General features: G+C 42.7%; 1 protein-coding gene across 1 annotated transcript in view; it reads left to right on the forward strand.

Annotated features, from left to right (window-relative positions):
• Positions 1-13,995, forward strand: part of LOC118770405 (glutamate receptor-interacting protein 1-like) — a 200,235-nt gene that overhangs the window by 157,415 nt on the left and 28,825 nt on the right. Inside the window, exons 3-7 of the mRNA XM_036518051.1 lie at positions 7,826-7,961; positions 8,923-9,068; positions 9,670-9,753; positions 10,503-10,578; positions 11,723-11,868. Coding sequence (XP_036373944.1) covers positions 7,826-7,961; positions 8,923-9,068; positions 9,670-9,753; positions 10,503-10,578; positions 11,723-11,868 — 588 coding nt within the window. The remainder of the gene's footprint in view (positions 1-7,825; positions 7,962-8,922; positions 9,069-9,669; positions 9,754-10,502; positions 10,579-11,722; positions 11,869-13,995) is intronic.

The following is a 13,995-nucleotide window of genomic DNA, read 5'->3' on the forward strand; positions in this document are numbered from 1 at the left end:
TCTCCAAACAGGAACATGAAAACAAGCGCAAACAACCCAAACAAATTGTTAAATTAAGAGTTAGACGGTTAAGGTCTGTGAGGTAAAACACAATTTTTTGTTTGGTACCTTTATGAAATTTATTTTCTTGTTTGCGTATGTATGAGCTCGAGGCACCGCCTGCCCTGCTGGTGAGTGGACAGAATTAGTCGGGACAGTGTTGTAAATGGCAGCTTGGTGACTGCTCCTGGTTTTCCCCCATCAGCTCTCAACAGAAGCACTGTGTGATGTTTGCAAATGCCATATACCCCATCCATGATTAGGGTAAAGCTGTGAAACCTGGCTTCATGTGGTTCATTAACACAAAGTAATGAGCATGCATATTAGAGTGCCAACACTCCCCTGTATGACCATATGAACCCCATAACCATAACCGAAAACTCCACATTACCCACGCAACAGCAGAGGCAGAGGGGCAGAGGCCCGTGGCTTTACGCTGAGCCTAATCGAGGCACCAAGCTTTCACCTGGGCTGCGGATTCGGTGAGCACAGCTGCACTCCCCTGAGAGGTTTCGCAGGGCGGTTGATTGACTCAGTCGCTCCCAGCGCTGTAACACGTCACCAACGTCACATGTCATGGGGTCTTCGAAGGGAGCTCCTCAGTACTTTCCATCTGCTAAAAGGGTTTAGATGAAAGCATCCTCTGAATCAAGTGTAAACTTTTCCCCGGGAATATCAATCAATTAATCAATCAATAAAACTGTATTTGAAATACTGAATTTTTGTGATGAATTTGTCCCAAAGCATGTTACTCTGAAAGATAAGAACAGGAGCAGGGTCAATCCAGGCAACACTTGACAGTACAGACTTAGGAAGTATAGAGAGCAGAATATCAGAGAAGGAACTGATGCAATGATCTTAATAATAAACAGAAAAAAAACTCCATTCAGCAGAGCACTAGGAAACCTTAGGGGAAACCAGCAAGAGCAGGAGAGGCTATTCCCCTTGGGACGGTTGTTAAATGGTGCCTATGAAAGCTATTACAACCCAGTTAAAAAGAACAAGATGGAAGCTTTTTTGTAATACTGTATATGATGCATTTGTATAGCTGCAGCTCACATTTTAAATATTGTCCTTTTATGCAGTAGGGGTATTTACTGAAGCAATTCAGTCTAAATACCTTGCTTTTGGGGTGTACTGTTCTACACTTCAGCCTTAAACCTTCAACCTGCTGGTTACTCCATAACCATTACACAAGTTTGTCAGCTGATATCTTTGTGTGATTTCTCTGGAAGTGAAAAAGGACATGTGAAGACAAGTGATACTGCCACTCATATAACCTAGTTCAAGAACAATCAATTCTTAAAATCATTCTGTTTATTTAAGTGGGAGGGGAAACAATCGGCTCTTTCACACATATAAAGATGGCCTTAATAAACACAGGCACTGCGGTTCTCATGCTACCAGTTGGTAGACAGAGGAGTGCTACTGTCTGATGCTCCAAAAGGCATGTCCTTCTCCAGTTTGCCATTACTGTGAAAGAACCTGGCTGGAGTCTAGGGAGTAGAGCTGAGTCAGTTCTGTCTCCACAGTTGGACCTCTGCCTGTTTGTTTTGTCACACGGACAGACATCATGAGCTAAAACACCTGTTTTTATATTGTAACATTTTTGCTGTCAGCCTCATCTTGGCCCTGGTTCTGAGATGTTTGGGATTTTGTTTTGGCTTTTTTTTCCAACCTCTTTTTTGGCTGGTAGATGGGCGGGGGGGTTTCGGGCCAATTTCAGAGTTGATATTTGTGGCATATTGTATTCACAGATTGTGAAAACCAGTCATCTTGTTGGTTGGAATTATGAAATATTGTAGTCCAACATTTCCTTCTTCAGTGATTTAAAGCAAAAAAAAAAAAAAAAAACTCAGGGATGTCAGGTTCAGAATTGTATTAAATTAGGTGCTCACCAATCCTTATAAATTGCATTTTTGTTTGGTTTTTTATACATTACTTCAAAAAGTCCTCAGTGGTGAACAATTGAACTCTATCTCATTTCAATTGCTCACATAATTATTCTTTAGGTCGGAGATCTGCTGTTATCACTGATTTTATTAATGACCGGAATAGGTGAATACAAATAAATGCAGATCATTTACCAATGAATGAGAAGTAAACATGAATGGAAGCTATTATTGTCACACACTAAATTGGCTTGTGGTGAAATTATTATTATTCCACCACCTGAAGGTGAAATAGCCTCTCTCAATGACAAATCTGTTGGTGTAATGTATACAGTGTTTGTTTTGAAAAAAGGTTTCATTAATATATTCACAGAGAGATGATGCAAATTTTCAGCCTTAGGAATGGATGGATCTTGATTTTTTTTTCCAGGAATGTCATTACTTCAGAAGATGTTTACTTGGAAAATATGTTCCGTTCTTGTCTATTTATGTCATGATTGGAGTTTCAGATGTTTCTGATCTTTCTCTGTAATCTAAAATATCGGACAGATGGAAGTATGAACGTCAACAAACTGTTTGTGGAATACATGTAACTCCAGGATGATTGTGCATAAAACATAAGTGTTGTGGCAAGTGCATCCAAGCTGTGCTGCATGTTCATTGCCCAGGACGTTAATGCACTCTGCAAGTATGTTGTGAATTTTTAAAACGCTTGTTAAAAATATATCATCGGGTGGAAGATTGCCTGTATGCTCCCTCTCATGGAATTCTATCTGCTCTGATTTAACACTTCCACTGCCTGACTGTGACAAGACGAAGGTAATGAAAAAGTCAACCCATCCAAGATCCCGTTTTACATTGGCATTGTTGTGTATTGTCCTCAGATTGAAATCCGGTGGGGACTGTGGTATTGTTTTCGAGCTAAAGCACACAGTAGTGTACAGTGCATTTTCAGAATGTTCTGAAATATATATTTGAAGTAACATTTAAGAACGGGTTCCTCCTTTAAAAATTAGTCCATCCTTTCACCTTTGATCTCAGCTAGTTGCACTTGATCTACAAAACGGAAGCATATTGCCATTTGTGCATATAATAAACAAAGGACCTGACAGCCATTTGGATCTGTTTCTTTTCTATCCATGGCAGAAAACAGGCGAGCCCCTTTCATGCCAACCCTGGAACACAGTTGGTGCTTGTTGTTTTTTCTTCTCTGCCAAAGAACCACTGTCTCCAAATCGGCACATTTTCAATCAACCTGAATGGATTTGCTGCTCCTCTGATGAATGCTATTGTCAGTGGTATTCAGGTCCCTTATTGGATGCACAGTCATAGTAGTGCTGTTTTCTGAATCACGTCTGAGCTCACGGAAAGCAGTCATATTTGAGCCACCAGGGTACCTTCCTTTGCCCCCCGTGTGAAAGTGTCTGTGCTGGGGGTGTTCTGCATGGGTAGGCAGGAGGTTGGAAGGCCTGGGAATGAGAGTGAATAGCTGCTGTAACCTTTTGTGCCAGACACCGACTGCTGAACCAATGCAAGCAATTAGATCAGTTTAGACACGCGTGGATAAACCAGCAGAGGGATTCCATTTTATTTCTGAAAAGCCCCAGCATGCTCGTTAATACTGCCATGCCATTTTAACATTTAACTGAAACATAGGAGTGATTCTTCTGTTGAAAATATGCTTGCATGTGCTGGCTGTCTGAGGTCAAGAGAAAGTCGCATTGCTGGAACCTTAACGTTTGTCTTCCGCTTAAGGGCACATGGCTGTGGTGTGCTTTTTTTCTCTTTTTCACGCTTAAAATGAATCACCTGAATTCATTTTGACTGTGTTAACACTGTATGGATGCTTTTCATGAAACATGCTCCTGATGGTGGTTTACATCTGCAGACAAATGAAGGGATGAGGCAGCTGGGCCAGTAGCGTTAGCAATAGCCACATTTGATAGGCAGAGAGCAGCTCTTGACACGTCAATAGTGCTATTGATACCTATTGATGCCCTATCAGCCCTGGATAGATGCATGTCACTGCCAACTACTGAACAGCATAAATTTAACGGTAGCATGGGACACAGCATGTGATGAGTGACTCAAGATCCTACAGATTTGGCCTTGAAGTCTTCGAGAGATTTGAATGTAGACTTGCATGAAACAGTCAGAAAATTCCTGTGCTGTAAACAGCAGCGTTTGAAACGACTGTGGCAGCCAGATGTACAACAATTTCCTTCCCTTGACACCTCAAATAAAAAGGTTGCGTTCAGATTTGGAAACCATCTCTGAAATGTAATGCAGAGCTCCATGCAGGTGCTGGTGTAAGTCCCAAGGCAAACTCACCCCTGCTGGGACTCTCGCTGCCTCTCAGGCAGCTGTGGGGTGGGGGAGCTGCAGTCCGTGCTCTGTTAAAGGCACAGGTACAACAGCGGAGGAGAGAGGGAAGAACTGCAAGGCATAGATGAGGGCCACACTTTAGAGTGGCCTACCCACTGTAGACCCACAGGGTCCAGCAGGCTGAGAGGAGGAAAAAAGGACTCGATTTAATACCGAGACACCTCGGGCTTGGTGACTGTGCAGGTATATAGGGTTAATCTGCAGTGGTTAAAGCACAATCTTGGAGCAGCAGTTTTTGACTCATCAAATTTACACAACATTCTGTTTATCAGACTGGAAATGTGGAACCTCAGCGGTGCGTTTTGCTTTGCGTATGCCCTTTGGAGCTATAAATTGCTGCCTCATATGTATGTGTTTTTTGTGACAATAGAATGGCGATGGTATTGTTTTGATAACTCATTTAAAAGTGAGTCTGCTCACTGTAGAAGGAAATGGGCTGGGTTTTGTTATCAGAGCTTGTCTTTGAAGGCTGGGCCTCGCATGCTGTCCAGGTGATGCAGTGCAGTTGAGCGAGCGCGTTCGAGTACACACTTGGTGGAGCAGCAAAGTGGTCTGTCATTATTTGACCAATTTTTTTCAAGTGAGTTGTCGGTCTCATAAATCCTTACTCTCATTATTCACGGCCCATAACCCCTGATTTTGTATTAGCTGAAAATTTCTGCTGAGTCAGGTTTCTTGGATATAATTTAGGGTTTTAAGTTTTAATAATTGGTTCTGGAGTATCCCTGTATCTATCTTAGGTCTGAGTGATTCATGATAAGGTCCATTTGTCACCTTTTTTTCCCCCAGAATTGCATCAATACATTCTTCATCATTGTCATCCTCTGTACCCGCCTGCTGCTTTTTGGAGAATAGCCAACAGCAGCAGTCAGCCCACCTTATGTTACTGTGAGGCCAGAAAGAAAGGCTTTCCTGTTTTACACAAATGTGTTCCCTTTTTTCTCAGTAGCTGGAGCGTACTAAAATGCAGACATTGTTTGAGCAACTTTGATCATCTAGCAACTTTCCCTCAAACATTAAATCAATACTAAAAAGCTGTGTATTCTTTCTCTAAAAACATGCATGCAAAAATGAGTAATGGCTTTGTTTTGACATTTAGTTTACAACACAGCAAATTAAAGCTTTTGGCTGGAATTCCCCTTTAACTTTGAGTAATGACATTAATCAAGTATCACATTTTTCATTTCTTACCCAAGATTAGTATTACTGGAATGTAACAACTAAAATAATCAATAAGAAACGTGTTTGATTGAATAGAGGTGAAAATTCTACTGAAATAACTGTGGATAACAAAATTAATCAAGTGTCACCTTTTCATTTCATACACAATACGAGTGTTACTTTAGTATTAAAAATAACATTAAGAATAAAAACGCTGATCTTACGGGGGAGTTTTTAATGCCTTGCTCAAAGAAGTTGCTGTACATTCACCATGCTATATAAGTTACAGTTCTTTTCACTGACATGCATTGTTTTTTATAAACTCAATTACATTTAAAGGTTTTGATAAACAAAGCTGAAGCTTCACATAATAAAAACTAGAGAAATATATGAATAATCACCCCCTCCCCCACCAACCTTCTTCAGCAGTTTTTCTCCACGGCACACAGACCCCACTAGTTAGCAGGTGTTAATTACCTTTTTGATCTGTGATGTGTCAGCATGTTCTAGGACAATGGCCCCTGTCCTGGTGCAGATAACCTGAGGAAGCAGCCGGGCAGCGTATGGGAAAGCCCGCTAACCCCGCTGCCCTGGCGTCCATCCCTGCATCTGTACTCGGCTCATACACGTTGCATACACAATGACTCAGCGTAACAGAGAATTGCCTCTGTTTGTTTACTCCTTGCTCTTATCTGAGCTAATCAGAATCCCCACTTGGAGACAATGACCTGTCTGCTTTTTGTCCATTATCTTGTGAGGGCGGGGTGAGACGAAGAGTCTCTAGGGCTGTTAAACCTCACCCCTGGCCTCGCTCCTGCCCCTGAGCTGAGATGGGACAGTAAGGGTGGGGTTATCTACCATCTACAAAGCAGAGTTACCTTCTTTGGCTAGATAGTAAAGTTGGAAGAATAACCACAGAAATACAGATGCACAAAAACACACAGCTAACCCCAGCTTGGCCATGTTGTCATTACAGCAGACTTCTATATTCTGCTTCTTTATGGGTGGGATCTGGTGTGACAGCAGTGAACGAACTTCTTTTTTTTGGCAAAGATTCTAGAATCACACTGGGGCTTCTTGAGTTTGTGCTTATGTTTCCCTTATTGTCACAGGTCCATTGTTCCTGGTCTTTGGCCTTCAATGTATAAGTGGACAAATATACAAATATTGAACAGTGTGGCCTGTATTTTGTCTTACATTGTTTGTCGTTTCGCTGTAGTGCAGCATTTCTATTGTGGTTACATCGTGCTTGGGCACCTACTGTCACAACTCATGTGTTTGTAGATTGATTCATGATTTGATTTGATTTCCAATCCAAACAAAAGACAGTAAAATTAATAGGTTAAAAGGTTATATGAAATCTCTGCATTCTCTTCATATAATGTGTATATGGTGTGTATCGAAACAAATGTCACCCACTGATACCATAAAACATTGAAACCATGCGATTAGGGTTAAAAGTAATGTGGTGTACAGTCCTGACTATGTGGGGACACACTCAAAGGCAATACAGATTTGGCTGTTGAAGGGGAGTTGAATTGCCTGTATGCCGCGTTCTTCTGCTTGATTTCATATCTGCTGCTTTGCTTTGTGTCCAAATTACGAGTGCGTGCTTCTGACTCCCGGAATGCACGCAAAGCTGTCTTCTGATCCTGATCCAGCTGTTGAAAGGGACTTGAATGGTTGGATTCCAGGCTCTATCAGCCATTCTGCTTTGGCAGTTCCTTTGTTCTCAACAGGCTCCTACGGATATCACACAAAGGAGCAAGTAGCGCAGCACTTGTATCTTTTCTCACACTCTGCATTGTTCTGGTGTGCTTTAGCTGCAGGATGTGAAGAGCTCCAGCTGCGAAAGCTCTTTATTAACACAGGGAAGCTGCCTGTCTCTCTCCCCAGCTGGAGGGAAGCTTGTCAGAGACCTGAGCTTCATAGCTTACTTCCAGAGATTTGGGGCTGCGGAGCTGTGCTCGAGGCATGACACCCCTTGCGGCCGTGGTGTACCGCGGTTTGCGATAAGGCAGACACTGAACGTCTCCGCAACCACCTCTCACAGAGATCTCGTTCAGGTTGGTTTGATGGAGAGACCTGAGCACCTGAGACACGAGGAGTGTGGGAGACCATGCGCTGAACCTGGACGTGTCTGTGGTCCTAGCAGACAAGCGTCTGTGGGTCAGGCCAGTCAGCTGCGCTCCACTAACAGTGATTAAGATGGTGCTGTGAGAGCAGTCCACCAGAGGGCGCTGTGAGAGCAGCGCTTCAGAGGGCAGGAGGTTGGCAGGGAGATGCATGCCTCTGGTATCTCGCTCTCTGCCCCACACTCCTGACCCCTGTGTCTCTCCCTCTTGCAGAAGAGTTTAAGGGCTCCTGCCTGGTGGAGCTGATGAAGAAGGAGGGCACCACTCTGGGTCTGACTGTCTCTGGTGGCATCGACAAGGATGGAAAGCCCCGGGTCTCCAATTTACGCCAAGGTGGCATCGCTGCCAGGTAAAGCTGTCGCTATGCGTGTGTGTGTGCGTGTGTATGCGTGCATATGTGTGTGTGTGCGTGTGTGTGTGTGTGTCTGTGTGTGAGTTTGTGTGTTGTTTGCACATGTGTTCATCCCCTGCAATGGACACAATAATGTGTTTTGTAGTCCATGGCTTTTTCTCTTTTTAATTTTTCTGATTGGGGAGAAAATGTGTACTTTTTGGGCAAACACCACAACATACTCTTTGTAGGCTGATTGTTCCTTATGTATAGAAGTCATTATAAAAGTATCTAAAAGTGTCAAATGATTTTGGCTGGAGACACTGCCTGAGCAATGTCATTGGATCGAAATGCCTCTGCTTGTATAATTTATGTATTCCAAAATGGGCAAGTCATTTACTATGTCACATTCTCATTTTGAAATATTCATTGCTTACATTTCTTTTCCCCAACCACTATGCCACAGTGCTGTTTGTTTTGTTGAGAAATTAGCATATGGCTCTTGAAGTCAGCTCTCAGAAGATAGAGTAACGCAACAGAAACTTCCCTTATGGTTGCATATGCTCAAAATTTGTAGTAGCTACCTGCTGTGTGTCCCTGTAGGCAGTTTTCAAATGTGACCTCGAGCAAAGGCAGCCTCATGGAGATGTTCCTTTATCATGTAAATTGGAAAATTTTGTGCAGGATTCTCCCAACTTAAAATACCACTTGATCATCACAGCGAGGTTTGAGTGTCTGTGTTTTTTTGAGCTCGGAGCCAGATATCCCATGAGGTAGAACATAGGATAGTTTAATCTCTTACTAGCACACTCCAGCCTCCAGAGAGGAACGCTTTTGACGCCTCGTCTTCCCCCCTCAGCTGACGCAAAAAAGGAGGATTTACCTCCCCCAAAGTCCCTATGTCCTGACTATCTTTCCCTCCCCTGCTCTCTTTCTCTCTCTCTCCCTCGCTGCCTCCCTCTTTCTCTCTGCCTTGCAGGAGTGATCAGCTCAACGTGGGCGACTACATCAAGTCCGTCAACGGGATCAACCTGGCCAAGTTCCGCCACGACGAGATCATCAGCCTGCTGAAGAACGTGGGCGAGCGGGTGGTGCTGGAGGTGGAGTACGAGCTGCCGCCTGTCTGTGAGTGTCTCCGCCCGCGGGCGAGAACAACACCGATACGCTGTAGGCTCAGTGCTCATGTGCCGTTAATATAAAACCCACAGAGAGCCGAGCGTTTGTGTACTGATGGATGTTTACTGAAGCAGGGACACATCAGAGGCAACTTCACCTGGGATTCAAACCTGAAAACCAAGACCAGTTCCATAGCGACTGCATACTTCCATCACCAGAAACCACTGAGAATCTTCTCAGTACCGTGCCAGTGCATACAGAACAGACTGGACAGTGTCACAGATGAGGAAAGTCATAAACCCATTGGTTCTCAGGTCTGTGCATTTTACAATGTGTAAATAGCATGTTGTAAAATGCATAGATTGTATAGTGAGATTATATAAAAGCTTTTACTGCAATTTGTTGCAATAAAAAACAAGGTTTACATGCATCCCTTACCCTGTTCTGTGAGGATGTTGAGAACACTCAGTCTTAATTTGATATTTAGCCTCTCATCAAGAGATCGCTGTTTAAAGTGCAGCTCTTGTGCCTTGCAAGCTAAATGGCTATGTGTGCACCAGCGAGAAATTTAATGAACTGTTTAATGTCCCACCCTCACTCCTCTCCTCAGCACTCCAAGGCTCAGGGGTCATGTTTAAAACGGTGGAGGTCACGCTGCACAAAGAGGGCAATTCATTCGGGTTCGTCATACGAGGTGCGTAAACAGGAACAGGTTGCTGCGAGTTCGTGTGATGTTTTACTTATGAGCAGCTGAGGGAAACATAATGGGGCCTTTCCCATAGGACTCCCGTGTCATTGCCTGTATGATCTCACCATGGATCTCAACTGTATTGTATTTTTCTTGTGTTTAACATGGCTTCTTGAACACACTGGCAAGGCTTTGCATTTCATACTGAAGCAGGAATTCTGAATAAAATGTATTAATTTCCACTAACTGTAAGAAAAGGATTGACTGGAAAAGGTCTGATATTTTACATCTGTTTAAATCAGCCCTTTGTCCATTTTTGCTTTCCTCTGTGCATTGAAGAATTCTGTTTGCTTCACTATTTTACCCTCACTTTAGCAAAGTGGACAAGCCTTTTGAAGAGGAAAAATTGCACCTTAATGAAAAGATAAACAGTTTTCAGTGTATCGAAGAAGTGCATTTTGCTGTTTATTCAACAGTTTCTGCAGACAAATAGAATGTGTGTTGACATCTTGCCAGGCTTTGCACAAATCTCAAAATCTGTAATTTCAATCTTTTCCTCCATCCTGCATTAGACTCTTATTTTACAAAAGCATCTGCTCCTCCTTTTACAAATCTGTTTGTCATTTATAATTTGTTGTGATAAGGAAGGACTTTATAATGTGCTAAATGGCCTAAATGGCAACTGTTGTGCCCTGTGAATGCAAGGCATGCTGGGATGCCTCTGCACATTTCAGCACTTTTTTTTTCTGCTGCAGGTGGTGCCCACGAAGACAGAAATAAGTCCCGTCCTATCGTCATATCCACCGTCAGGCCAGGAGGCCCAGCCGACAGGTGAGAATGTTGCTGGCGGAGTCACAGTGACGCTATACCCACAGCTGCAGTTGCCGGTGTAGATTTTAGGTCTCGACTGCACTGGTGAATAAAATATCTTCACAACAGAAATATTCCCTTGCCGGAATGAACATGGAAAAGACTGTGATGCACTCACAATCAACCGTTTTCCTAATTAGATACTGTTACTTTGAGTGGTACCATGTCAAAGCTTTCAGGCGTGACAAATAGGTCTCAAATTCTCAAATTTCATGGAGAAATGAACAATTCTTACTGTACAATTCTTACTTTCATGTCAGTATTGGAATAAAATATTCATTACCTAACATTATTTCCTATAACAGAATGCCACAGATGCACAATTTATTCCTGGTTCTGTGATTTCTCCCAATTGTTATTCTGTTCAGATGTCTCGGGGTGTCAGTATTAGTATTTCTAATTTGTCATTTAATTTCCTTGTGAGGGAGTACTCCAATTTCTCCTCCACAGTGACTTGACTCTTTTGTTCTTAGTTAAAAATGTTATTTTCCTTTGCATCAGTAGTTTTCCCAAAGCCACTTGAACTGAAATTTGGCAAATGTTTCACAGAAATAGCTGTTTAATGGAAGTATTGCTTTAATTAATTGAATACAATACTCAGGCATGGTTTGCCAGTCTTTCATCTACCATGTTTCCCAGCTCTGTGTCAAATACCAATGTTGTCTCCCCTGTGTAGAACAGCTAAGTTGACTGTATTAAAGACAATATACAGGAGGCAGGAGTGGAAGCCAAAGCCAAAGCACAAATTTTACTTCTGTCTTTGATCTTAAATAATGAGTTTAACAAACAACATTAAACAGGCAGATTGTTGGTTAAATGTAAAAAGTACCTGTTAGTTTAAAGGTGTTCATCCTTTAAAGGTGTTTCCTATCATAACTTCTCCATAAATGTATAACTCTCCTTAAGTTTGTTAAGGTAAGTGCCGTTAAGGGTTCATCCCATCCCTTGTAGCTTTACTTTGCTGGAAGGAGTTAGTTTTTTGAAACTTCTGTTCAGAATTCATAAGCAGAAAGCGGAGACTGAGAACTAAGCATGTCTTTCTATCTCCTCCCCCAGCGAAAGAGCCAATCAGCATGTCTCACAGTGTTTCTTTCCCCTCTGACAGGGAAGGGACCATCAAGTCAGGCGACCGATTGGTTAGCATAGACGGGATCCTCCTGCACGGCACCTCCCATGCCGAGGCTATGAGCATCCTGAAGCAGTGTGGACAGGAGGCCACTCTGCTGGTCGAGTACGATGTGTCCGTCATGGGTATGTCCACTGCCCGGCCACACCCCTCGCAGACTACCCTACCCTCATAAAACAAGCCTAGATCCGTTCTGTTTCCTAGGTCTGCGCTGTTGCACAAATTAGATCCTCACCCTTACCCACAGCCCCTCAGTTCATGTGTAGCTAAACTCGGCCCCAATATTCCACCTTCTGTCCCATTCTAGCCCCTACTGACTCAAACACCCTGCCTCTTTGCCATTGCGATTCACTGTCAGCTGAATGTGGAACCAAGTAGAATATGCAACCAAGAGGATGAAGAGCATTCCACCCATCCAAAAAATAATGTATTGAAAATATGTAAGAGAACATATTTTAGCTGAATCAATAGATTGAATATATGTAATTGTTTCTTTTTGGATTTATATTGCAATATATTTCTGCTGTGCATACATTTAATATGGGCTTCTTGAGAGGCAGACTGTGACTGCATCCTTAAAAAGCGAGATGGAGAGCACCTCTCCCATTACACCCCCTGGACCGTCCTCACCCCTCAAACCGCCATGTACCATCTCAATCTGACCTCCCTGGGACTTTGGCTAGTCTCTCATTGCAGTTCAAATGAGGTAAAAACGCACACAAACAGGAGATGAAAATGGGAGACGGGCATGATCCTCTCATAGGCCCCTCAGCGTGTAAATGATAGAAGGTCAGAAATGCCTGTGGTGTCCATATCATTGAAAAATGTAAATGTAAATGTAAAAAAAATGTAAATATGATTGAAACAGCCTGAACAATTAATCATTCATTTCAGACGTGACACTGCTATAGATGGGGCATGTCATCGCTGATTCTTTGCCATGCCAAAGGGGTATTGGTATTAATATTTTTTTTACATATCAGATGCACATATGCAGACTGGCTTACATAGTTTGTAGTTGATTATTAGTATAGTCCACATTTAAGAATATTTAAGGCTGAGCACTTCGCTTAAGGGTATAACAAGAGTAGCAATTCAAAACTCAAACCTGCAACAAGTCCAGTTCCTTAATCCCCTTGCTACACTGGGTCCTCAGTGCTCTGCCCGCTTGGTTTCTGAAGCTCTTTCCCCCTGCTGTGAAGGTCACAGTTCAAAGTGAATATCCTTCATAATGGGGGGAAAGAGGATTTTGAAAACAAGAGGAGTCAGGTCTGCACCATCTGCCACCTAAAACTCAATAATAACCCACCTATAACTTAAAGAGATTCCTCTCTAGTTTTAACTATTGTGCTTGGGTGCCTTGACCAACAGTCTTCTTCAGTGGATCTGTTTTTATGTGGCTGCACCACGTGGTGAAGCACTGCTCAGTCACACCAGAGTATATCGCAAAAGAGGGCTGTGAACCATCATTAGACATACCTCATGTCAAAATACTTTGTTATGGGGATAGTGACATATGCTTCAAGTGCTTAGTAACAACCATTTAACTTATTTGACTGTACAACGGAGCGGAAGTATGATCACAAATCATTATCACCGTTTGCACCATTTTTCACGGCACGTCAAAATAGATATAAATTTACAGGATTTCAGTTTTTTTTTAAACTGAGACGTTCAAAAAGGCTATTTTCTGCACCCATAGCTTCTCACATCCAAACCCAGCTGCCTGTGCAAGGTGACACCAGCCGCTGTGAGTTTCCAAGTATAGCTATCGTATCGCCAACTCACCACAAAGGCCAGCTGCTCATTTCTCATAAAGCGACCAGGTGATTACAGCCTTCTTTGTAACTGGTTTAATATTCTGCTGGAACTTAGTGGATCCTGCTCATTTTCTCCATGTCTGTGTTTCCATTCTAGCTGAGTCGGGTTATGACCCCATCTACCCCTTTTACATTACATTATTGGCACTTAGCAGACGCTCTTATCCAGAACAGTTTTTTTGTTATCACTAAATATCCAGCTGTTATTTATACAGCTGGATATTAAGTGAGCCAATTCTGGGTTAAGTACCTTGCCCGATGGCACAGCTGCAGACTTCAGTTACGAGTCCTGCTCCTTAACCACTATGCTACACTACCGCTCCTAAAACAATAATCCTAACACATACTACACAATGGAGATAAACCTTGAGGTCCCATGTTACATTTAACGCATTATGTTACCACGTTACTGAGGAGTGCAGCGTTGTGACT

Source organism: Megalops cyprinoides, chromosome 23 (assembly GCF_013368585.1).
Source record: "Megalops cyprinoides isolate fMegCyp1 chromosome 23, fMegCyp1.pri, whole genome shotgun sequence".
NCBI classification, from domain to species: Eukaryota; Metazoa; Chordata; class Actinopteri; order Elopiformes; family Megalopidae; genus Megalops; species Megalops cyprinoides.